This window comes from Phocoena sinus, chromosome 3, assembly GCF_008692025.1.
Source record: "Phocoena sinus isolate mPhoSin1 chromosome 3, mPhoSin1.pri, whole genome shotgun sequence".
NCBI classification, from domain to species: Eukaryota; Metazoa; Chordata; class Mammalia; order Artiodactyla; family Phocoenidae; genus Phocoena; species Phocoena sinus.
The window spans coordinates 52,908,479-52,931,586 of record NC_045765.1 but is presented as its reverse complement, the minus strand read 5'-3'; the positions used below and the strand labels follow the sequence as shown (position 1 = coordinate 52,931,586).

The window sequence follows — 23,108 nt, the reverse complement described above, 5'->3', positions numbered from 1 at the left end:
TGCCTTCATTCTGCTCTCCTGTGCCTGAGCCTCTCAGCCTTCATTCATTGCGCATTGAGATCCCATCCTTCTAAGCTGTCCGCTAGAATCCAGTCAGTCTCCCCTTGCCATTTGAATCCCTTCTGAGAGGGGATTTATTCATCCCTGTTTCCACTCATGGAAAGCTGCCTTCCTCTAACGTAGCCATAGCTTCTCTGCTAATAATCGTGGGGGATTGAAAGGATGAAAGGGAGTCATGCCAGGTATTCAGGGGACTTGCGGGCGGGGTTTACTCTGTAGAGGGAATTGCATGCAGTTACAACCCACTCGGCAGCCCTCTGCTCGCACTTCATTTGGTTCCACCCGTGCATTAGGAGGTTCAGCCTGCATCAGATGCCCAGAGGCAACTGGACTTCCAAACCAGACCCAGACTGGCCAGCCAGTTGGCCCCTAAAAGCCATTTGGTCCCTCGGTTCCAAACTGTGCCAGGGTGAAGGGCTTTACAAAAAAAGTGAACTGGGCGTTTAGAAGCACATTACAAGTTTAGGCTCTGTGGGCCAGGGGTTAGCGCGGCCAATGATCAGGGGTACAATTTGGGGTCAGTCGGGTGAGGACCCCTTCGGGCTCCTCTGGAGTGATCAGCACCCAGCACAGATTTCTTTAATCAGAGGAGACTGGCAGGGGAAGAAACAAGATTGCTTTCTGGCCGTAGTGAGTCCGAGGACCGCGTTTGCAGCTTCCGTTCTTCTTGAGACCAACGAACCAATTCTTTTCTGCATGCTTCTTGGATGCGTAGGTGTTGTAATGGTTTTCCTCCAACCTTTCCAGGAACAAACATTCCTCATTGGGTGTCTGCTAAAAAAAATAAAACCAGGAAAGAGTAGAATGATTAGTGAGTGGGTTTAGATCGGGTTCCTCTGTTTACTGGCTGTGTGACCTTGGGCAAATTAGTGAGGCTCTCTGTGCTTCGGTTTCTTCTTCAGTGACATTGGGAAAATAACGGAACCTGTCTCTGAGGATAGAAATGACGACTTGGAACGGGACCCAGTACATAATGAGCCTTCAATGTACATCTGCTATTATGTAAACTCCCCTCACATCTGCTCTGCTCAGGACCCTAGAGTCTCCCACTTGGGAAATCCTGAAAGACTTTAAGTACCTTAAGGGTAGAGCTGGGTCTTTTGTCTCTGCAGAGGCCTGGCACCTAGGTTTGACCACGAAAAGCGTCCAAAATGGGTAAAACCAGACTGTGATGCAGTGGGGCATTCTAAAGTTTGGTCTTGAAGAATAAATGAAAACCTACCCAATTATACTTTACAGCCTTGTGATTTTCACCAACAGTATCAGGGTTTTACTTTAGTGTTGTTATGAACATAAATGCTTGCATAAAATGTGTCCTAAGCATAAAACATGTCCTGGAACTTAAAGGATTTTTTTTTTCAGTGAGATTAGATTTTTTTTTTTTTTTGCTACTTATCAAAAGAATGGAAAAAAAAAAAAGAATGGTACTTGTAAAAACGAAAATCACAACTTTACTTTAAAAAAAGAAAGAAAAAAGAAACAATCACCCCAAAGCACACCCACCCAGATATAGGCACCTATTAACAGTTGATGAACGTCCTTCTGTACCTCTTTATGTATGAGCACACAGAGAGACATAGATAGGGCCATATCGATAGAAACTTAGGGTATTATCAAAATGGCGTACTATGTCTGCTGTTTTAAAAATGGGTGATAAGGGCTTCCCTGGTGGCGCAGTGGTTGAGAGTCCGCCTGCCAATGCAGGGGACACGGTTCGTGCCCCGGTCTGGGAAGATCCCACATGCCGCGGAGCGGCTGGGCCCGCGAGCCATGGCCGCTGAGCCTGTGCGTCCGGAGCCTGTGCTCCGCAACGGGAGAGGCCACAACAGTGAGAGGCCCGCGTACCGCAAAAAAAAAAAAAAAAAAAAAGGGTGATAAACCTATGAAAACATATTTAATCTCACTAGCAAGAAGATGCAAATTCAAAAATGATTTAACATGTTGGCTATAGTATCTGCAAAGAGCAAAAAGATTTACAAGTCTTAGTATGGGGCAGAGTGTGGGAAATAGTCACTGTCAGACACTGTTGGTGAGGTAAGTTGGTGGAAACTTTGTGAGGGGACTTTGGCAATATGTATCAAAATTTAAAATATGCATTACCCTTGACTCAGGGTTTTCACTTCTAGGAACTGACGCTTATGAGATAGTGGTATTTTCAAGGATGTTCTTTGAAGTATTGGCTATAATGGTGACATATTGGAAACAACGTAAATACCCATGGAAAGGTGATTAGTTAAGTGGATAGCGGTACATCCATACAGTGGGATCCAATGCAAATGTAAATTTATTAAGTTGGATAGATAGTTAAAACATATTAAACAGTGCAATTACATTGAAAATATGTACCAACAGTTACTGTTTTACTAAAATTCATCTGTTAGAGTGGGAGGAATCCCAGTTCTTTGCCCTTTCTGTTTGTCAAGATTTTAGAATACATTTATTATATTTGGATATAAACAGGAGTATTAAAATACATATGCTGTGTATGGACTTTGCTCCAATTCCAAGTCACGGGATCTCTGTATTACCTCTTCACCCATATAGTGGTTGGTGAGTCCCTTTCTGGTGGTTTCCAGTCCTATTGTTTATTCTCTATTTGTGGCATGTTTGTCTGTTAGACTGTCAGTTCTACTGAGGGAAGAGATGGAATCTTGTCAGCCTTGTGTCTCCCCCAAGACAAAGAATTTTGCAGATAATAGGTGCACACCAGCTAGGTGATGAATGTAATCTGATTCTTGAGTTCATGTAAAGTATTCAAAAAAGTTACCTTGTTTAGTAAGGAACTACATAACAGGAAGTATTCTGCCCCTTTTTCATCTGTAGTCTAGTGCAGTGACAACTGGGTGAGACACTTCAGATCATTTTGGAACAAGATGGGACATAGACGTAATATTTAATTAGGTGACTCTGTTGCCTCTAGAGGAACTCATCCAGACATTAGTGTTCGATGCATGTTGTCAAGGGTGGGAGGAGGTAGGCAGTTTTGGATCTGGGTGGGTTGCCCACTCTCCTGCAAGGGAGGACTCACCCCATGACACGGCTCAGTGGGCGTCAGGCCTGTGTTCTGTGACGAAGCTCGGGGCGGCCACGTCCCCCACCTGATGTGTCTGTTACACTAGAGCGGTTGACACACAGAATGGCTGAGTCACAGGCTGAGTCCGCAGGCCAAATTGGAGATGCTCTATCTGTGCCCCAACCAGGATTTGTCAGTGCCTACTGTGCACTTCGTGCAATGCCACGGGCCCGGGGATTAAGAGTTGGTTCATGCCTATTGTTTTAATTAACTTCTTTTTTATATTTAGCATGCTTTTTCCCGATTACATAGGTGACAGATACCAACTGTAAAAAATTTGGAAAATTCAGAAAGGCATTCATATATTATAAGATCAGCCATGTACCACTCCCAAAGATAAATATATTAATGTTTTAGAGCCTTTCAGACTTATTTTTTTTAATAAATATGTCCTTTCCACACACATGAATTTGTATCAGGATGGATGAATACCTAAAATTGGTTAAGAGCATGGGACAGAGCCCTGAGATATTTTAGAACTTATCTTTATCAATGGGGGAATATAAAAATTCTTAGGCATAGTATATTAATATCACCCTATGAATATTTCAGGTGAATCAGTGATGTCCAGGACTATGGTGGGAGAAGGGGGTGTCTGGAGCCTAGATGTATCTGGATTTAGGGGAGTCTTTATCAGATTTTTATACAAGTAAGAGAAGGTTTTAATAAACATCAGAATTGATTTAAAGGAGGAAAAGCCATAAAACTGTAACACATAATGCAAGAAATAATGAGGGTAAGCGATTTGTACACCGACTGCCTTATAGCTGCCATTGCTACACCAGTGGGCGGGTTCTGTGCGTTGTCTCTCTGACTCTTCTTAAGTATGTAAGCATGCGGTAATTATCCGTTACTGTCCTCGTTTCACACAAGGTTCAGAGTAGGTGAGTAACTTGCCAAAGTGGCAGAGGCATGAGATTCATTTATGAGTCTGAGATTGAATGATTGATTGGCCTGTTGATTTTATTGCTGATTGGAAGGCCTGCCTGAAAAAAAACATCTACTCCCTATGTACCAGTCACTGCCTAGCTCCAAACCCTTTCAAGTTGTCCACATCAATCCATATTTCAGCAAACAGCCTGCAGGAACTACCTGTTGCTCTGATGGTCTCATCTCCTGAGCCCTAGTGGGCAGCATGAAAAAAAATGAACTTGTGTTCACATCCCAAACTCTGGCTGAGATTACAGCTTCGAGAGAGAGTTTCCTTTGCCCATTGCCACTTGGCGATTTGATGTAAGTTAAAGGGAGCCCCAAACTAAAATCCCACCTACTGGCTGCCTTTTGGTAGACATCTTTCATAAAAGGGAAGAAGGGGGTTTGGGGAAGCCTTAATGTTCAGTTGTTAGGCTACAGAGAAAGGATCGTTGAAATCCAGAAATATTTTCAAAACCTGCAGCCGTTGGCTTCAGCTGTCTTTCCATTCAAATCGTTTACCAGAGATACCAATGGGGACAAAATCAGATTGACCCTATTCTCTTCTTTTCTCACAAAGATCAATGTGTACCGAGTCAAACATATATAAAGCATTAACTAGGAGAGAGATGGAGCAGGAGATGCAGCAGGATTTTAGCTACTGAATAAACTCTTGGACTTTGCTTCTCCAGGGCAAGGATGTGGCTTATTCACCTTTGCACCCTCTCAGTACCCAACTGTACTTGGACAACAGGAGGCGTTTGCTCAATGTTTGTTGAATTAAGTTATTAAACTTTTTTTTTCTTTTTTTTTTTTGCGGTACGCAGGCCTCTCACTGTTGTGGTCTCTCCCGTTGCGGAGCACAGTCTCCGGACGCACAGGCTCAGCGGCCATGGCTCACGAGCCCAGCCGCTCCGCGGCATGTGGGATCCTCCCGGACCGGGGCACGAACCCGTGTCCCCTGCATCGGCAGGCAGACTCCCAACCACTGCGCCACCAGGGAAGCCCAAGTTATTAAACTTTTTATCCTTTTAGGTGACGCTTCCAGAATAAAAGGGCTATTTTCAAAGTTTTATGCATGAAATATCAACTGCTAGAGTCTGGGCTCTGCAATTTTTGTAAAAAGCCTTAAGAGACACACCTATATAGCCCATGGTAGATGCTCAAGAAACATTTTTGGAATGAAATAATGAAGTGGGATTGGGTATTCTGGAGCGAGTGACTGGATGAGTTACTAAAATTTCAATCAACGTTTTTTCTCTTTGTCTATGTGATAATACGTTGGAGTATTTTGAGAGAATCCCGCAAGAAACTCTTTTATGTTTGTGCCTAAAATAAGGCAGGGTGGAGGGTGGGAATCCTGCTGGAAAAAATAACAAACAGAGACTAATTGACACTTTATAGTTTGCATCACTCCATGTAACAAGATTTCTGGAAACCTCAAACCTTGGCCGAGTCTGGAAGCATGTCAGCCTCATACTTACTGAGCCGTACAAAAGCCCGTCGGTGTCCATGGCCAAGTACTGGCCAGTCTCCGTACTCTTTATATACACCTCCCCCACGCTTTCCGCACTGAGCTGCAGCTGAACTGAAATAAAAATAACACGAGCAAAAGTAAATAAACACTAAGCTTTTGCCGATAGGGCCTGGCGGCCAAGACAGTTAGCCACGGAAAATTCTGCTCATCCATCTCACAGAGCCCTCAAGGGTGAGCCTCAAATTAATCAAAACACAGAAATACAGTTCCTTTTTCTTTGCCCTCCAAAGAAAGCTGTCCATTGGGAATCATGTTCTCGAGGGAAGGAGAGATGATGGCGGGCTCGCCCACCCATCTGCCTTGTTCGTTACAGCGTGACCCCACGTGCACTTTACAGGGCACGGTCACAGGAGGAAACAGCATTCACTTCCCTGGCTCCATCATCCCAGTGATCTTGGGGGGATCATAGAGTCAGCAACCGGCCAGCCTGAGGGTGTTCAGTTTCAGTTATCAACCTGCTTTGGCAAGGGTACCTTTTTATGGCCCGGGCCTTCCTGGTGTGGGAGCTTCTCGTGGACAGATTGTTATTTTTCAAAATCTGATAGTGTTATTTTCCCAGATAGAAGAGGTTCCCAGGAAGTTAGATTGCTTGGCACATAAGAAACTCAGGTAACTCACCCACAATGAAGTTCAGTCAACCCCCAACCTCTGTGGCAACCCCACTGGGATACAGGCAGAGGGGAAACCCTGGCGTTTGAAAGGGAGAATGAAGCAGCCACCTGGGAGGGGAATGGTGCTTCTTACCTGGGGATGATTTTGTTCTAGAGGGAACAGTTAGCCATGTCTGGAGACATTTTTGGTTTTCCCAGCTGGGGTGGGATGGTGCTACTGGCATCTAGTGAGTAGAAGCCAGGGATGGTGCTAAATAAATATCCTACAGCGCCCAGGCAAGCCCTTCTCATCAAGGAATTATTCAGCTCAAAAAGTCAATAGTGCCGAGGTTGAGAGACATTGAAGTTGAGGGCGAGGACTGAGATACCCTGAGTTGCCTTCTTTCCATTTATACTGACTGATACTCCCATGGTGCCTTGCTCACTGCTGGATACCTCACTGGAGTCCCACTTGATAATTATTCATTTGTTCATCCTCCCTGGAGTGACTCTGGAGAGAGGTGATTTGATGGTTGCCATTTGGGAATTGAAATGAATTCTGGATTCTTCTGGAAAATTTCTTTGGTCATAGCCATTGTTATGATAAGGAGTGAAATCTAGACTGGGGACCAGTGAGCACCCAGTAGTTCTCTTGGAGTCACCTGACCCCTCTAAGGGTTGACTTTGTCAAAGTTTGAGGCGCAAGGGGTGCTAGAAGGAATACAGGGTTTCGGTTGGCACCTCTAGACCCCTTGTTTTCACTTAATTTCTTAGAATCAGAAATATATTCCCATGTTTCAGACTTGGAAACATAGAAGAGGAGATGGTGAATGTCTTCTCTCAGTCCTTCCAGCCTCCCACTCCCAACTGATGGGGCTACAGGACAGACAGGATCCTTGCCCTTCCTCTGGGGCACGTTCTCCTGGGGAGACAGAGACAAACAAGTAAACTCCTCTGAGACATTTTTTTTTTTTTTTTTTTTTTTTGCAGTACGCGGGCCTCTCACTGCTGTGGCCTCTCCCGTTGCGGAGCGCAGGCTCCGGACGCGCAGGCTCAGCGGCCATGGATCACGGGTCCAGCCGCTCCGCGGCATGTGGGATCCTCCCAGACCGGGGCACGAACCCGTGTCCCCTGCATCGGCAGGCGGACTCTCAACCACTGCGCCACCAGGGAAGCCCCCTGAGACATATTTTGAATATATCCTTCTAGAGAGATGTTATCCCTCCTGCCTTTTTTTTTTTTTTTTCTCCTAAGCAAATGGTGAAATACCATACAGTTCTATACCTTGTGTTTTTCGCTTAACAACTGACTGGAAATCTTTCCACTTCAGTGGTTACCTTCTTTTTGCCAGTTGAATTGTGTTCCATTATGTGGCTGTACCATAATCATTTCACCACTTCCTTATTAATGTGTCTGTATTTTCTCATTTCCCTCTTTTTTCCTTATCTTATGATTCATCCTAAGGGTGATACATAGTTACATCACCCGTATTGAAGATGCAGTTCTCTTGTCCTTGGAAGTCTTAGCCACAGAAGCTCAGGGCCTCCTCTGGCAAGTGGCGTTTATTTAATTCACAGGAAGGAAAGCGGAAGCCACAATCTCCTTTCCCACCGGTCTTCCTAACTCCGCTTAGCTCTGAGAGGTAGGCATGAGAGCACAGACCAGAGGCCTCCCCTCTCCAGCCTCGGGTCACACCACTTGCTCCCTGAGTCATTGCCCCACCCCGAGCTCCCTCCTGCCTAAGGCTCTTGGCCTCCACGCTCTGCACAGCAAGTCCTTTCAGCCAGGACCCCTGCCACCCTAGTCCCTGCATCAGTGTCCTTCTCGGTCCCTGTTTGTTTCCTTCATGGCATTTTGTACAGTGTGCACTTATTTTTATCGTTTAGGGCTTTACTCGTTAATTTCTACCTCCCCAGGGGACTGCACACTTGGGAGAAAGGGCAGGAATCTTAGCTATCCTGTTCCTCCTTCAGTCTCCAGTGCCTCCCATTGTGCCCTGTGCTCCGGGTACAGACAGTATGCATTTGCTGAATGAATGATGTGAGGCTGATCGTTGCAGAGATGATTCTGTTGGCCCATCATCAGTAAGCTGCGCGTTTTGAATTCCGTTTCCAATAATGCTTTGTGGAGTGAAGTAGGATGGGGCCACGTTGAGAGTTGTAAGGGTCAAGGCTGGGCTCTGCTACTGACCAGCAGGGTGACCTTGGCTAGGCTGTTTAACCTTCAGGCTACAGTCTCCTTGTTAGTAAAATGGGAGTGGTTTGGATTCAGTCTCTAGAGTTTTTCCAGCTCTAACAGTCTAGGAATCATGTAAATACATTTAATAACAATGCTGTATACAATAGAGTATTATTTGGCCATAAAAAGGAACAAAGTACCGATGCATGCTGCAACATGGCTGACCCTTGAAAACATGCTAAGTGAAGAAGCCACTCGCAAAGGACCACATATTGTATGATTCCATTTAAAAGAAATGTCCAGAGTAGGCAAACCCATAGAGACAGGAAGTAGGTTGGTGGTAGCCAGGGGCCGAGGAGGGGCTTGGAGAGAGAAGGGGAAACTGTGGTTAAGAGGTATAGGGTTTCTTTTTGGGGTGATGAAAGTTGATTATAGAGATGGTTGCACAAATCTCTGAATGTAAAAAAAACCACTGAATTGCATACTTTAAATGGGTGAATTGTAAGGTGTGTGAATTTATCTCAATAAGTTTTTTTTAATGCTCTGTATTTTCATTGGACTTCACGGTTTTCAGAGAACTTTCAAATGTATTTTGTATCAATTTCCCATCATAATCCTGTATATTTAAGAGAGACCAAAGGAAGGGAATAATCGTTTACTGATTACCTACGATGTGCCAGGCATCATGCTAGTTTCTATCTTGATATAAAGAGTCAACAAAAGAGTTTGGGCTCCAGAAGCAAACTGCAGGAATTCAGATTTTGGCTTGGCTGTGTATTAGCTGTGTGATGATTGGGCATGGTATTTACCTCTAGTTCCTTATCTGTAATGATAGTATCTGCTTCATGGAATTGTGGGGTTTAATGATCTGATGCCTGGAAGTGTCCAGTACGATGACTGCCATTTTTACTGTGTTTAGGTGACCTCATCACTCTTCACGGCTTCCCTGGAGGAAGGTGGCGCTGGCTCTGTCCCACAGGTAAGGAAACTGAAGTTTGGTAAGCGCATGTTTTACCAGACATCATACTTATAATCAGGGGCACAACCATGACCAGAACCCAGGCTCACCTATTTCAGGTATCCTACTTTTTCCTCTCTTTCGTACAATACCTTGAGCTCCAGTTATCAGGGAGATGGGTCCAAATCAAGCCATATTCACTTCCCTCCTCGGTCCCCCTTGTGTTCAAGGTCAGACGTGTACCAGATGGCAGATGACCATCCAGGATCCCATTTCATGGCCGTAGAATTGAGTGATGTTAGTTGCCTGGGACTTTTTTTTCCACCTACCATCCATATGAGTAGGTATTTAGTCAGACGCATTATAGGTGCAACAAGAGTCCTAAAGGGCAAGTCCTTTTGGGTAATCCAGGAAGATCTTCTTAAACGGACGTTATTTTGTAGAGCAGTTTGGGGTTCACAGCAAAAATAAGGGGCAGGTGTAGAAATTTACCGTACGCCTTCTCCCCTGCATTGTCATCATCCCCCACCAGAGTGATACAGTTGTTATAACTGATGAACCTACACTGACACATCGTTATCACCAAGGAAGAGGTTTTTTTAAAGCTTTTCATTCTCTAGTCCATTTCTGTCCTATGCCTTAAATAGTGCCCGTTTGTCTCTCTGTGGGGCTAAGTAGGGTTGACTTTCCTGTCTGAGGAGTCCCGTCTTGGCTGTGTAAACGCCCCACGGAGGTAAACATGAAGCAGAGCTGCCTGGCACACGACTCAGTCCTCGGCCCTGAGCCCCAACACCAGGGCTGTGGCACTGTTGAGAGTTCGTCTCAAGAGTTTCCTCTGTAAATATTATTTCTCCAGGATGTCCAAGTTTCATAGCTCATTTTCACTGGATTTCTTTCTGGCTGAGTTTCTTAAGCATATATCCTTCTGCAAGCAGAGCTGGCAGGAAGGAGTAACACCCAGCGCGTTGCTCGTGTAACTGACTAGGTGTCCAACTCCCTAGTGTGACTTCATTCCAGTTTTCCAAACCTACATCCTCCCGCGGCTGCTGCTCGGGGGTGGGAAGGAGAGCGAGTGAGAGAGGGGGGCTCAGAAAGAGAGGGAGGGCCTGGCCAACAGCCTGGGTGGAAGCAGCAGCTCCTCCCTCCTGGAGCAAGCAGGGGGCTCAGGGAAAGCCACCCAGTCACCACGTTTTCATGCACCGGCCATCGTGTGCTGGGCACTGTGCTCAGTGCCGGCAAGGTCCCTGCCTTCAGGGGCTGACACCCAGTTAGGGGTACAGACGACCCAGAGTGATCAAGCAGCACCGTAGCAAAAACCCCGCTTGTTTTTGAGCTAAAAGCAAACAAAAGTGCAACTACAACAAAAACTCTCTTTTTTCTCTCCCTCTGTTTTCCCTTTCAAAGAACAGCAGAAAATAATGTGCAGTGAAAGAAAGCAAATTGCAGAAGACTATTTATGGTAAATCCTTGATGAAATTTTTGTAAAAAACATAAAACTGCGCATAGCTCATGAATAGATAGGGAGTAAAAGATAAAAATGTGCGCTCAATTCAGACCAAATGCATAGCAGTGGCTGCTCTGGGGAGGATGGGAAGGATTGAGGCTGGGGAGGGGAGTGGAAGGAACTTTCCCTTCATCGTAACTCTTCATTTCTTTGAAGACACAGTTCTGAGGTAAGAACAGCCAGGTGATAACAGTGGTTAACTTTGGGTGATGGGGCTGCTGATGTGTTCGTACTTTTGGGGGGTGGGGTGTGGGTGGTTGATGTGTAAAGCCTGGTTCTTGGTTGGTGGGCAGACACTCAGTTTCTTGCTGCTGCTGACCCCTGCCGTGCTCTATGACCCAGTGCAGACTTGACCTCAGGTACCATGTAGACCTGAACATAGGTATCTGCAAAAGGTGCGTCTTCTTAAGGGCCGACAGGGAACCAGGAAAGATGGTGAAAGGCCACTAAAGCCACACCTGCTCTGTTCATTTTCTTCTTCCAGCACCTTCCACCAGGTTAGCACCCAGCTCACAGAGCGGGAGCATCTCTTCCCTCCCATACGGGGAATTTAGGACTTGCTCTCTATGAGCGGGAAGGTCAGTGGCTCTGTAGCATCCCAAGGATGAAGGAGCGAGTACTTTTTGAAAAACGAGACAAATCATTTAGCTCTATGGGAACTCAGTGTTCCCTAGTTCTGAAATGCGGACAGCGACTTTTGACTTAGCAGAAGAAATGGAAAGCAGTTGGTTTTTTCTTTTCGGTACACAGGCCACTCACTGTTGTGGCCTCTCCTGTTGCGGAGCACAGGCTCCGGACGCGCAGGTTCAGCGGCCGTGGCTCACGGGCCCAGCCGCTCTGCGGCATGTGGGATCTTCCCGGACCGGGGCATGAACCTGCATCCCCTGCATCGGCAGGCGGACTCTCAACCACTGCGCCACCAGGGAAACCCGGAAAGCAGTTTTAATAAAGGTACTCCAGTGATAGATACAAGTTTCTTAGAGAAATTCAAATTTATAAAGCACTGCAGGAAGGCTGGAGGCGTTTGCCTGGTGGATTCGTAACCATAGTGTCCCCAGTGGAATCCAATCCTGCTCCGTTTCTAGGAATGCATTAGGGTGTGCTGGTTTGGAAAGAGCTGATGTAGCAAAAGTAAATGTCAAATAACTGAAATGTACCAAATCGCCTTTGCAGACCCTGCTCCTGCTTCATCCTTTGGACCCTCATCCTTTGGATGCCTTCATGCGTCTTTACTTAGGGGAACCTACGTGAGGAGGAATCCAGGGCTTTGAGTGGATATGCTGGTCCCCGACTAGATGTTCTTCCTTTTTTTCCCGAGGAAATATAAGCCGGTATCTCCGGCTTTCTCTTCTGCTCCTCAGACCCTTCCATTAGCTATCAATAGTAGTTGATTCACAGTAAGACACATGATCGCTTACTTTCCAAGGATAGAAAGAAAGAACAGGTGTTAGGAGCCTGCCAGTGGCAAGAGACATGAGCCTTGGGCACCATCCCAGTATCTTCCTGTCCTGCCCTAGGAATTTTTAAAGATAAGATTACAGCCGGTGCATTCAGCAGGATGAACGTCTGCAGGTGGGGGTTCTGCTTCTGCAGCACGTTCCTCCGTGGCCTTTAAAAGAGGCCTGCGTTCCACCTCTGCTCTCCAGAGAGAGGCCAAGAGAGATTACGTGCCTGGTTTATTCTGGGTTGGAGACTTCCCGTCCTTTGCCGTGTTTACCCAAAATGAGGTCACCCTCATTCAGAACGCCGTGAGGTTGTTTTATGTCAGTGGCATTTATAATTAAAATGTAGCCACAAGCCGGGCGCCGTAAAACATTAGAGAAAGACGGAGAAGAAATAAAATGGAGTTTGTGGAAGAAAAAAGTTCCAGTGGTTTAGAATAGGCGCACACACACACACACACACACACACACACACACACACACGAAAAAGACTTTTCTTAGAATGTGTGAAGGTGTCTGCTTCCCCTTTAGGGTCTGAAAAAGGTGCCTGGGAAATTTTGATATAGTCCATGGACTGTGTGATAGTTAAAAAAAAGTTTATCTGGAAAACCCCCTTCTGTATAAGCAGATAAGGGAGCGGTGGGGAGGAGAGGGAGGGAGGCCTTCGGCATGGCATCCCGCTGGGGAGAGCGTTCCTGCCTGAACACTAGCCCCTCTTTCTGACGCCTGACAGCCTGGCCCGGCTCTGCCCACCATGGTCCTCTGAAAAGCTGTTTTCACTTTTGGCCCAGGCTGATGGGGAGCACAGTGCCTTCACCATTAGGTGCCGAGTGGCAGCAGAACCGGAGTCCAGACTGCCCCCAGAACTAGGGGCGGGAGGGATTCACTGCAGGGAAGGAGCCTGCCCTTTGTAAAGGGCTGCCGAGCAGGGTTCTTGGGACCAGTGAACTCCTCTACTGCCTTTAGGATGTGGTTTGATTTATAAATATTTGATTGGCACACACTTTGCTCAGGAACATTTCCATTTGTGTGGTGAGTGGTGCCGGTAATCCCGCTCTCCGTGCAACCTCCTACGTGCCTGGCGAGGCGAGGGGGTGCGCACCGCAGGAGGGGCTGCAGGTTTGGGATGCTTGTGAGCATTTTCCTATCCTTCAGTTGCTGTTCCAGTTATGAATCCCGTCCAGGAATAAGTCACGGCCCCCTTAGGCAGAGAGGGAACTCCAGCAGGAAGAGCAGAATCAGGCATGGAGCTCCTCCTTGCTTTGCCCAAGACAGCTTGCCGCGCGGAGAGGTCAGACAGGGCAGGGCTTGTGGGGCTGGCGCCTGGGCATGAGGTACCTACGTGCCAGGCCTTCAGAGCTCCAAGCCTGGACAGTCTCGGAGACGCTGAGATGGAGGGAGCTAGTGTAGCATTTGGCTTAACTCAGCAGACTCACAAGATCATATGGTTGGGTAAGGAAGGCCGAGCAAGCTTCAGGGTGATTGATGATGATGAGAAACACCATGTTCCAAGCGCTTATCACGGGCCTGGCAGGGTGTTAAACACTTAAACACTTTCACAAACCACCATAGTTAGAATTGCTACTTTTCTATGAGGGTGGGTACTGTTTTTAGAATGAGGAAACTGAGGCACGTGGAGGAAAAGTAGCTTCCCCGAGGTGACAGGAAACCAGTAAACAGCAGTGATGGGCCCTGCACCTACACCCACCTGACCCACACAGTGGACTCTGTGAATTCAGCAGGTTTATTTGACAGTGTGCGGGATGCACGGCTGTGCTGTTGGTGTCGGGGGTGGTAGTGGGCTATGGAGAGAGTCCTGGAAGATGCAGCTGTGGGTCGGTACCAGGTTTCCCAGTTGCTGGCTGGTGCCAGGCCCTGTGTTCACAGGGTTAGTTCACAGGGCAGTTAGTTTTGAATGATAATTAATAACCTCACAGGATCGTGGCTAAGAGGAAATGAAAGAGTCTAGTGCAGTGCTTGGCATATATCAGGTGCTCGATAGATATTTATGGAATATATTGTTGAATTTGAATTTACCTGCCACCAACACAGTTCATTAACTCATCAGATTAATATTTCTTGAGCATGATCCCAGCTGCCGGGCAATGTGCTAGACACACAAATTGCAGTGTTGAGCTGTAAGAGACAAAGTCCCCGTCCTCAGGGAGCCCAGTGAGGGAGAGAACCATTAAATAATCGCACAAGTAAATGTGAAGTGATAACCCCAAGGAGGGCTGCCTGGTCCACGAGGCGCTCCTCAAACGCCCTGTGTCTGAGATGGACCAGGTCCTCTTTCCCTGCCCCTGTTCCTCCTCCAGGAGCCTCCCTCTCCTGGTGACACGACCATTTACTAGCCTCCCCAAGTCAAGCCCTAGGAGTCAGCATGAAGCTTCTCACACCCTGCCCCCAATGCCCCTTCTCGCAGTCGGCAGCTCTCCTCTGTCATCCTGCCTGGCCTTCCTGGTATGGCGAAGTAACAAACGTAGCCACAACTACTGAAGCCTACACGCCTAGAGCCCATGCTTCACAACAACAGAAGCCACCACATTGAGAAGCCCGTGCACCGCAATGAAGAGTAGCCCCTGCTTGCTGCAACTAGAGAAAGCCAACAGGCAGCAATGAAGACCCAAGGTAGCCAAAAAAAAAAAAAGCAAAACTGTCACTGTTTGCAGGTGACATGATACTATACATAGAGAATCCTAAATATATCAACAGAAAACTACTAGAGCTAATCAATGAATTTGGTAAAGTTGCAGGATACAAAATTAATGCACAGAAATCTGTTGCATTCCTATACACTAACGATGAAAAGTCTGAAAGAGAAATTAAGGAAACACTCCCATTTACCCCTGCAACAAAAAGAGTGAAATACCTAGGAATAGACCTACGTAAGGAGACCAAAGACCTGTATGCAGAAAACTATAGGACACTGATGAAAGAAATTAAAGATTATACAGACAGATGGAGAGATATACCATGTTCTTGAATTGGAAGAATCAACATTGTGAAAATGACTATACTACCCAAAGCAATCCACAGATTCACTGCATTCCCTATCAAACTACCAGTGGCATTTTTCACAGAACTAAAACAAAAAATTGCACAATTTGTATGGAAACACAAAAGATCGCGAATAGCCAAAGCAATCTTGGGAAAGAAAAACGGAGCTGAAGGAGTCAGGCTCCCGGACTTCAAACTATACTACAAAGCTACAGTAATCAAGACAGTATGGTACTGGCACAAAAACAGAAATATAGATCAATGGAACAAGATAGAAAGCCCAGAGATAAACCCATGCACATATGGTCACCTTATCTTTGATAAAGAAGGCAAAAGTGTACAAATGGAGAAAAGACAGCCTCTTCAGTAAGTGGTACTGGGAAAACTGGACAGCTACATGTAAAAGAGGGAAATTAGAGTACTCCCTAACACCATACCCAAAAATAAACTCAAAATGGATTAAAGACCTAAATATAAGGCCAGACACTATCAAACTCTTAGAGGAAAACATAGGCAGAACAGTCTATGACATAAATCACAGCAAGATCCTTTTTGATCTGCCTCCTAGAGAAATGGAAATAACAAAAATAAATAAATGGGACATAATGAAACTTCAAAGCTTTTGCACAGCAAAGGAAACCATAAGCAAGATGAAAAAGACAACCCTCAGAATGGGAGAAAATATTTGCAAATGAAGCAACTGACAAAGGATTAATCTCCAAAATATACAAGCAGCTCATGCAGCTCAATATCAAAAAAACAAACAACCCAATCCAAGAATGGGCAGAAGACCTAAATAGACATTTCTCCAAAGAAGATATACAGATTGCCAACAAACACATGAAAGGATGCTCAACATCACTAATCATTAAAGAAATGCAAATCAAAACTACAATGAGGTATCACCTCACACCGGTCAGAATGGCCATCATCAAAACATCTACAAACAATAAATGCTGGAGAGGGTGTGGAGAAAAGGGAACCCTCTTGCACTGTTGGTGGGAATGTAAATTGATACAGCCACTACGGAGAACAGTATGGAGGTTCCTTAAAAAAACTACAAATAGAACTACCATATGACCCAGCAATCCCACTACTGGGCATAGAAAACCATAAGAAACCATAGTTCAAAAAGAGTCATGTACCACAATGTTCATTGCAGCTCTATTTACAATAGCCACGACATGGAAGCAACCTAAGTGTCCATCGACAGATGAATGGGTAAAGAAGATGTGGCACATATATACAATGGAATATTACTCAGCCCTAAAAAGAAATGAAACTGAGTTATTTGTAGTGAGGTGAATGGACCTAGAGTCTGTCATACAGAGTGAAGTAAGTCAGGAAGAGAAAAACAAATACTGTATGCTAACACATATATATGGAATCTAAAAAAAAAAAAAAAAAGTTCTGAAGAACCTAGGGGCAGGACAGGAATAAAGATGCAGACATAGAGAATGGGCTTGAGAACACGGGGAGGGGGAAGCTGGGACAAAGTGAGAGAGTGGCATGGACATACATACACTACCAAATGTAAAATATGTAGCTAGTGGGAAGCAGCCGCATGGCACAGGGAGATCAGCTCGGTGCTTTGTGACCACCTAGAGGGGTGGGATAGGGAGGGTGGGAGGGAGACGCAAGAGGGAGGAGATATGGGATGTATGTATATGTATAGCTGATTCACCTTGTTATAAAGCAGAAACTAACGCACCATTGTAAAGCAGTTATACACCAATAAAGATGTTAAAAAAATTTAAAAAAGGAAAACCTGTGAAAGTAGGTTTTCTGTGTTTTTGCCTTGTAGGGCTGGAAGGCGTAAGGTTCTATCTTGCATAATTTATGTAGATTTACCTAAATATTTGATTGGCTTTTAGAAATATTCTTCCTGAAGGAAGTCTTAGAGTGTGGCTCTCTGCTTGTCACCATGGCCTCCAGTCATGCTCAGACCAATGCTCAAAGAATAGAAACCATTCCATCGCCAGGCTGTGCCAACCACTCAGGGATCATCCACTCCATGCCTGCCCAGGTTGATTCTGTTTCTGAAGAAACTTGCAATTCAGAAGGCTTGTGGCAGTACCATCACTGGGCAGAAGAGGGCAACAGAACCACACTTACAGGGCGCATCCATGGTAGGAAGGGAGTCCTCTCGGCTGCAGGATCTCATATAAGAGTGTTCGGCTTTGTCAGGTACACAAGGCAGTGCTGCTCTTCCCGTTGCACAGGTGAGGAAACTGAGCCTCAGTATTTTCCCCCAAGATGAAATAGCTGGGAACACTGGAGACTTTTACATTGCCAGACAAGAGAGAATGATTGGAAGGGTCTTGGGGATGGGGGATGGGAAGCTGCTTTGGCAGAGCACCTTATGCGAAATGGAGAGAATGGTCATTGTCTAGTGCTGCTTCCGTTAGAAAGTGGAAGCATAGGAAGATGAACGCAAGGTCTCTGTCTCTAACTCTAGGGCCCCTGACTCTGCAGGGGCTGTGTGGATTATCCAGTTCTCCTGGCATTGACAGGTACGGGCATGTACTTCTGCTCACTCACCCGACTTTGATTTCTCTCCTCCTTGGCCCTTGTTCTTAGTTCTACACTAAGTAAATGGGCCAACGCAACGACTCTGAATGTTGCCAGAGAGGCCTTGAATCAAAACCTGAATCTAGACCCTTGGCCTTCCTGGAGGGCAGTGTTATTGATTGAAGAGAAGAGACTAGGCAAGGTCCTTAAGTGTTATACTGTATCTCCGTGTGCCGCGTTGAATACATGGAAGTCTTGGTGGTGGTGGTGGTGGTGACAGTGGTGGCAAGAATAGCCACACGTGCTGAGTTGTGGCTCTGGGTCAGGGGACTGTGTCAAGAACTTTCACTGTGTTATCTCACGGAACCCTCCCAAGGAGCCTGTGAGGCAAGTAATATATCATTCTTATTTTACACGTGAGAAAAGTGAGGCCAAAACGGTTAAGTAACTAGCCCAAGCTCACTTGGAAAGTAATTAATCCAGCATCACTTGTGTGCAGACCTCCTCACACACACTCCTATGCTATTGTATGCTGCCCTCCAGGGCTCCTGACATCTGAGGTCGGGCAGCTGAATTCACAGCACTATGCAGAAGTTGTCCCAAAGTTCCATACCCAGAGTACAGTCTATAATGTTAACAGTGAAGTCATCTACCATTTGTACAGAAGTTCCAGTACTTGGAATTGTAATTGTAGCTTCTTGTTACCTCAGAATTTAAGGTTTCCCAGAAGAGACAGCTTAACGCCGTGGAACACATCACCAAGGTTGTTTTTTCTCCTGGGACTCTAAGGACCAGGGAGCATCCCCGTTGGTTCGGAAAGCTAAGACTTATTAGAAATGTTTAAAACCTTGGAGAAATTACAACTTGTTCCCTTTGTGTTGTATGAGGCAGATCACATGAATTGTGTAGCTTGTCTGACACAACACAACAGACTGCAGTCTGAGTCCATTTATTTGCAGTAAACATTGCGTCTTCTGTAGGTGTTTGACCTACTCAGCAGTCTTTTTTTTTTTTTTTTGCTTCACTCTGGTACCTGTTTTGCATCGGGTATAAGGCATTCAACAGGCCCATCTGAAGACAAGCCATCTAAACCAAGCTAAAAAAATCTAACCCTGCAGAGTCCAGCCCCAACCTCAGTCTTCCTGCTTCTCATCTCAAGGGTCTGCTTGGTGGGCGGGAAGGACAGGACAGTGCCGCCTGGTTTGGTAAGCGCTGGCTTCCATCCCCACCACCTGTGCATCTGAGGATGGAGAGTGAGCGCCACTGGGGTGACCGTTAGTGCTTCGTGCCTGCAACCTTTGGTGCATATCCTATGAATAAGAAAGACTCCCCGATATATAAACCATCACATCAAAGCCAGTGTTCTGCATTTCATTTTAAAGCCATCCCGCAGCAACTTTAATTTCCACCCGTGCTATTCTGTGTCTCCTGATTTCATCCACACGTTCCTTCTCTTGGTGCGTGACACGTCTGACCCTACAGACCCTCCTATCAGGGACCAGATCTGACTTCTGGCTCCTCTCCAACATCTAATGCCTTGGTGGTGCTCAGGGAATCCCTGAGCACATCACAGTAGGACCCAGACACCTAACATCAAACATACACACCACCGCCGCCGGAAGTACTAAAGCACAACGAAGAGATTTTGTTTCTTAGATAGTCGAGGAGATTCTTTTCTCCAAGGTCATACCTCCATTTATCAACACCATCTGGGAGCTGGGCTGGCAGGAAAGCCCGGAAGAGATAGTCAGCCTTTGGCTGGAATCGCTCTTGCCCTTTGGTTTCTATAAGGTCTGGAGAATGACTTCACTCCTCCCGGTTACCCCAAACACATCTGCACGATATGCAGGTGTGAGAGCAAGCACAATTTATGATGTGTAAGACTACGATTATGAACTAGGATTTCACAAATCAAGCCCAGTAGGAAGATAACCTGGAGAGTCAGTTAACTTGAAATTGAGCCCATGTCTTTGGGGGGGAGGCGGTTTGCCAACCCTGCCCCATGTGGCCCTTCCTGTCATGGAGCGAGCAGGGCCCTGGGGGCCAGACCTCTCGCTAGTTACAGAAATCTGGAACAACTGAACATTGGTAGCCAGTCTGATCTCACAGCAGTTGTGTTAGGTCAACAGAGAGTCCTCTTAAACTCTTGAAATAGGACCTCTTTAGGCAGGCTGTAGCCTTCACAACTCCCCCTTTTCCACACCTAGACCCTTTACACCTTGTTCCCCCGCCTCTGAGGGTGTCATGCCTGAATAGAGCCTTGGGGAAGAGGGTACAGCCCTTCTTTAGCTATCCTCCCTTCTTCCGTCCTTGACTAAGGAAGGCACCAGAAAGGTGAGATGGGTGCTTACTGTGCTGGTCACTCCTGTCCCTTGTCCCATCCACTGTGCCATCTGGAAGGATCCTCAGGAAGTGGCCCCCGTTGCTACAGTAGAGGAGTTTGGGCTTCTTGTAATTCCCTGGAGGCAGATTAAACTTCTCGGTCAGGGCTGTGAAGGTTGTGATTTCCCCTTCAGCCATGGCTGAGCAGCTCCTGGTTATGACGCTTTCAAGGCTGTAAGAAATTAAACAACCCTGTAGAATGTTCTTCCAGCGAAGGTACAGCGTGCACTTTCAAGAAGGGAAGGAGAGCCTCAGGGCACAGGCTCCTGGGCGGGTGGTAACCACAGACTGCCCAGGTGCTGTCCACAGTAAACAGGCCTGTGCTGTGGCCAGTGGTTAAGGAAGGATGGTCCCTGGTAGGGGAGGGATTTTCAGGCATGTCGCACTTCCCAATTGGACACAGCTCTGGACCAGGCTGTGTGTTTTTTAGAACATCAAATTTGATCGTTTGGCGGAGAGGAAAAAAAATAATGTTTTGGTTCCTCCTTCTGATCCACACACATCCTCAAATTAAACGCCGAAGTTGCACTAAAATAACACTCAGGGTCTGGCTGAAACCCGCAAATGCCGAGAGGCCAGCACTGAGGTTGTGCCCTCCACCCTCCCGCTGTTTTGGCCAGGTGCTGAGGCCCTTGTATGGAGATAGCCCCGGGAGCTTGGGCATGGGAGACCCATGGGGAAGGCGGGGGCGGGGTAGGTGGCGGTGAGGGGCATTTCCGAGGCAGCCAACAGTTAATTTGTAAAGGACAGTTCTGGGTTTACTGGTGGGAACAGAACCAGAGCTGCAGAAGAAGGCACGTGGAGGTGTTGCGGTTTGTTTTTTTTTTTTTTGCGGTACGCGGGCCTCTCACTGCTGTGGCCTCTCCCGTTGCGGAGCACAGGCTCCGGACGCGCAGGCTCAGCGGCCATGGCTCACGGGCCCAGCCGCTCCGCGGCATGTGGGATCCTCCCGGACCGGGGCACGAACCCGCGTCCCCTGCATCGGCAGGAGAACTCTCAACCACTGCGCCACCAGGGAAGCCCCCATCAGTGGGGTTTTTAAAGGGCAGTCACTGCCAAAGGACAGTTTATGGGGTGGAGCATTTTGAAGGTTCTGCTAGCAATTGTCTGGGTCCACAGCTTCCTGTATATCGTCAGATCACACAGGGAAGACGGTAGTCTGTTCCTAGGACTAAGGCCATCTTCCTCCTGATTATTTTCTAATGAGACGTACTTACTGTTGACACAGAAACCACCATGCTGCCTATTATAATCCTCTAATGTTGTATATACCCACTATATACAAATTTATATTTTTAGTGTGAAAATGCATCCGTGACACCGCTGAGGACTAAAAAGCAAAGCCAATAAACTTCAGTATTTTAAAATATCTACTTACCCCACCGTTTAGGAGAATGAATTGGTGCTGACTACAAGGACTGTACAAGAAAGAGGTGAAGAGGAGACTGGGAAACCAACATGAGAACTTCACCTTACAAGAGCGAGTAGGTGCTAATTGTACACGTTGATTATCAAGTGGCCTTATCATAATAATGACCATCATTAACATATTGTGGGCTGCAAGTTAACTCCTGTCCCCCTCACCATAATTCTTTGAGGCAGATGCTAATGTTATTCTCATGTTTTTATAAAGTGAAACCAAAGCTTACAGCTGCTCAGTGGCCTGTCCGAGGTTAACAGCTAGTAAGTGAGCCTCAAAAGGGGTCTGTTGAAAGAAAGCCCGAACTTGCCTTTGATCGCCATGACAAGGTGAAGTGACTTTACTGGTACCGCAGTAGTGTTATTAGAAGTGGGGATTTTACCCATTGCCTGGCACATACATCTGCCCCCACGACCTGATCATTCATTAAGTTACTCATCTGTGACCCAGGTATTGGCTGTCACCACCCACAGCCTCTGCTTTTGCCCCCATGCATCTCTTCATTTCCCAGAGAACCCAAGTCACCAGGTGTTAGGAGCCCTGTGAACTTGACGGAAGGCCAGCCAGCCTCCTGCATTTCTCACACTCCCATCCGCGCATCCTTGGAGCGGCCTCACGGAGCTGCTTGCATAGAAGGTAATTCCATCAGAAATCAAGGGAGCAATTTGGGTGATTTGTCCCGGTGACTTTGGAATTAGGGTTCATGTTGGAAGCCTCCATGTGTTTCCTCTGCTCTAGGCATTTTAATGTGTCTAGTACATCTCTCCCAGTCTACAGCCACAAGGGCTGTGGTTTGAAGTCCCTCCAAGGACCCCCAAAGAGAGTTTTGCATACACCATATAAACTATCTTTAAAGTCAGACCACTCCAAATACCCCCTTCACATATGGTGAAACTCTGTCCGGCCCTTTTCACATAGTCCAATAACAGATGGAAAATTAATTTCATATACATCAGTTTCATAGGGCAGACTGCAGAGTTCACCTTGCACAGCACTTTGCATTTCCTTCCCAAACCCTCACTCTCTCTTCCAAAACCCTCTCTTTATCCACAAGCCTCTGAGCCTCTGTGCCCACCTCTGTCTCTCTCACTCTCTCTCATTGCCTCTGTACTCAGTCCTTTTCCGTCCCAGCCTTTCAATCTTCCTCTCCCTCCGCTTCCTCCTCCGCTCCATTCTGGATCCCCTCAATGTAAAGCAGTTTAGTGCTTCCAAACATGGGCATCTTCACCCATCACCTCTCATTAGCATACAACAGTGATCCTTCTTCCTTAAATTACAGCTAAGAGATAATCCATATTTTTTGTTCCATCTTTTTTTGTTTGTTTGTTTTCAAGCATTTACTGAGTACTTAATTTGGTATAGGAGAAAATAGTCATATAGTGGTTGTGGCCATTTCACTGTACAAAGAGCCATTTGTTCTGTCCATCTTAGATGGGCAGAATTCTGTTTCTTGCCGTCCCTGGATTTTCTCAAATGGAGGTCCCCATTAGCCCTGGTTGTGCAGCAATTGCGTGGTGAGGACAGCCTCCCTTCTAGATCCA

General features: G+C 46.5%; 1 protein-coding gene and 1 long non-coding RNA gene across 4 annotated transcripts in view; one reads left to right on the top strand and one right to left on the bottom strand.

The window, feature by feature from the left end:
* Window positions 1-578: 578 nt before the first annotated feature.
* Window positions 579-23,108, bottom strand: part of FGF1 (fibroblast growth factor 1) — a 158,347-nt gene continuing 135,817 nt past the window's right edge. For 2 of the 3 annotated variants that reach the window (XM_032627354.1, XM_032627353.1), the window contains 3 exons: window positions 20,117-20,319; window positions 5,530-5,633; window positions 579-834 (listed from right to left, as the gene is read on the bottom strand). In XM_032627354.1, coding sequence (XP_032483245.1) covers window positions 640-834; window positions 5,530-5,633; window positions 20,117-20,285 — 468 coding nt within the window. In that variant the 5' untranslated portion in view covers window positions 20,286-20,319 and the 3' untranslated portion in view covers window positions 579-639. Of the gene's footprint in view, window positions 835-5,529; window positions 5,634-18,708; window positions 19,076-20,116; window positions 20,320-23,108 lie in introns of those variants that run through there. The other variant, XM_032627356.1, reaches the window with a different exon arrangement.
* LOC116751454 lies at window positions 7,166-22,203 on the top strand. Its single transcript, XR_004349265.1, has 3 exons — window positions 7,166-9,329; window positions 21,538-21,631; window positions 22,079-22,203. It is a non-coding gene; the product is annotated as an uncharacterized LOC116751454 (long non-coding RNA).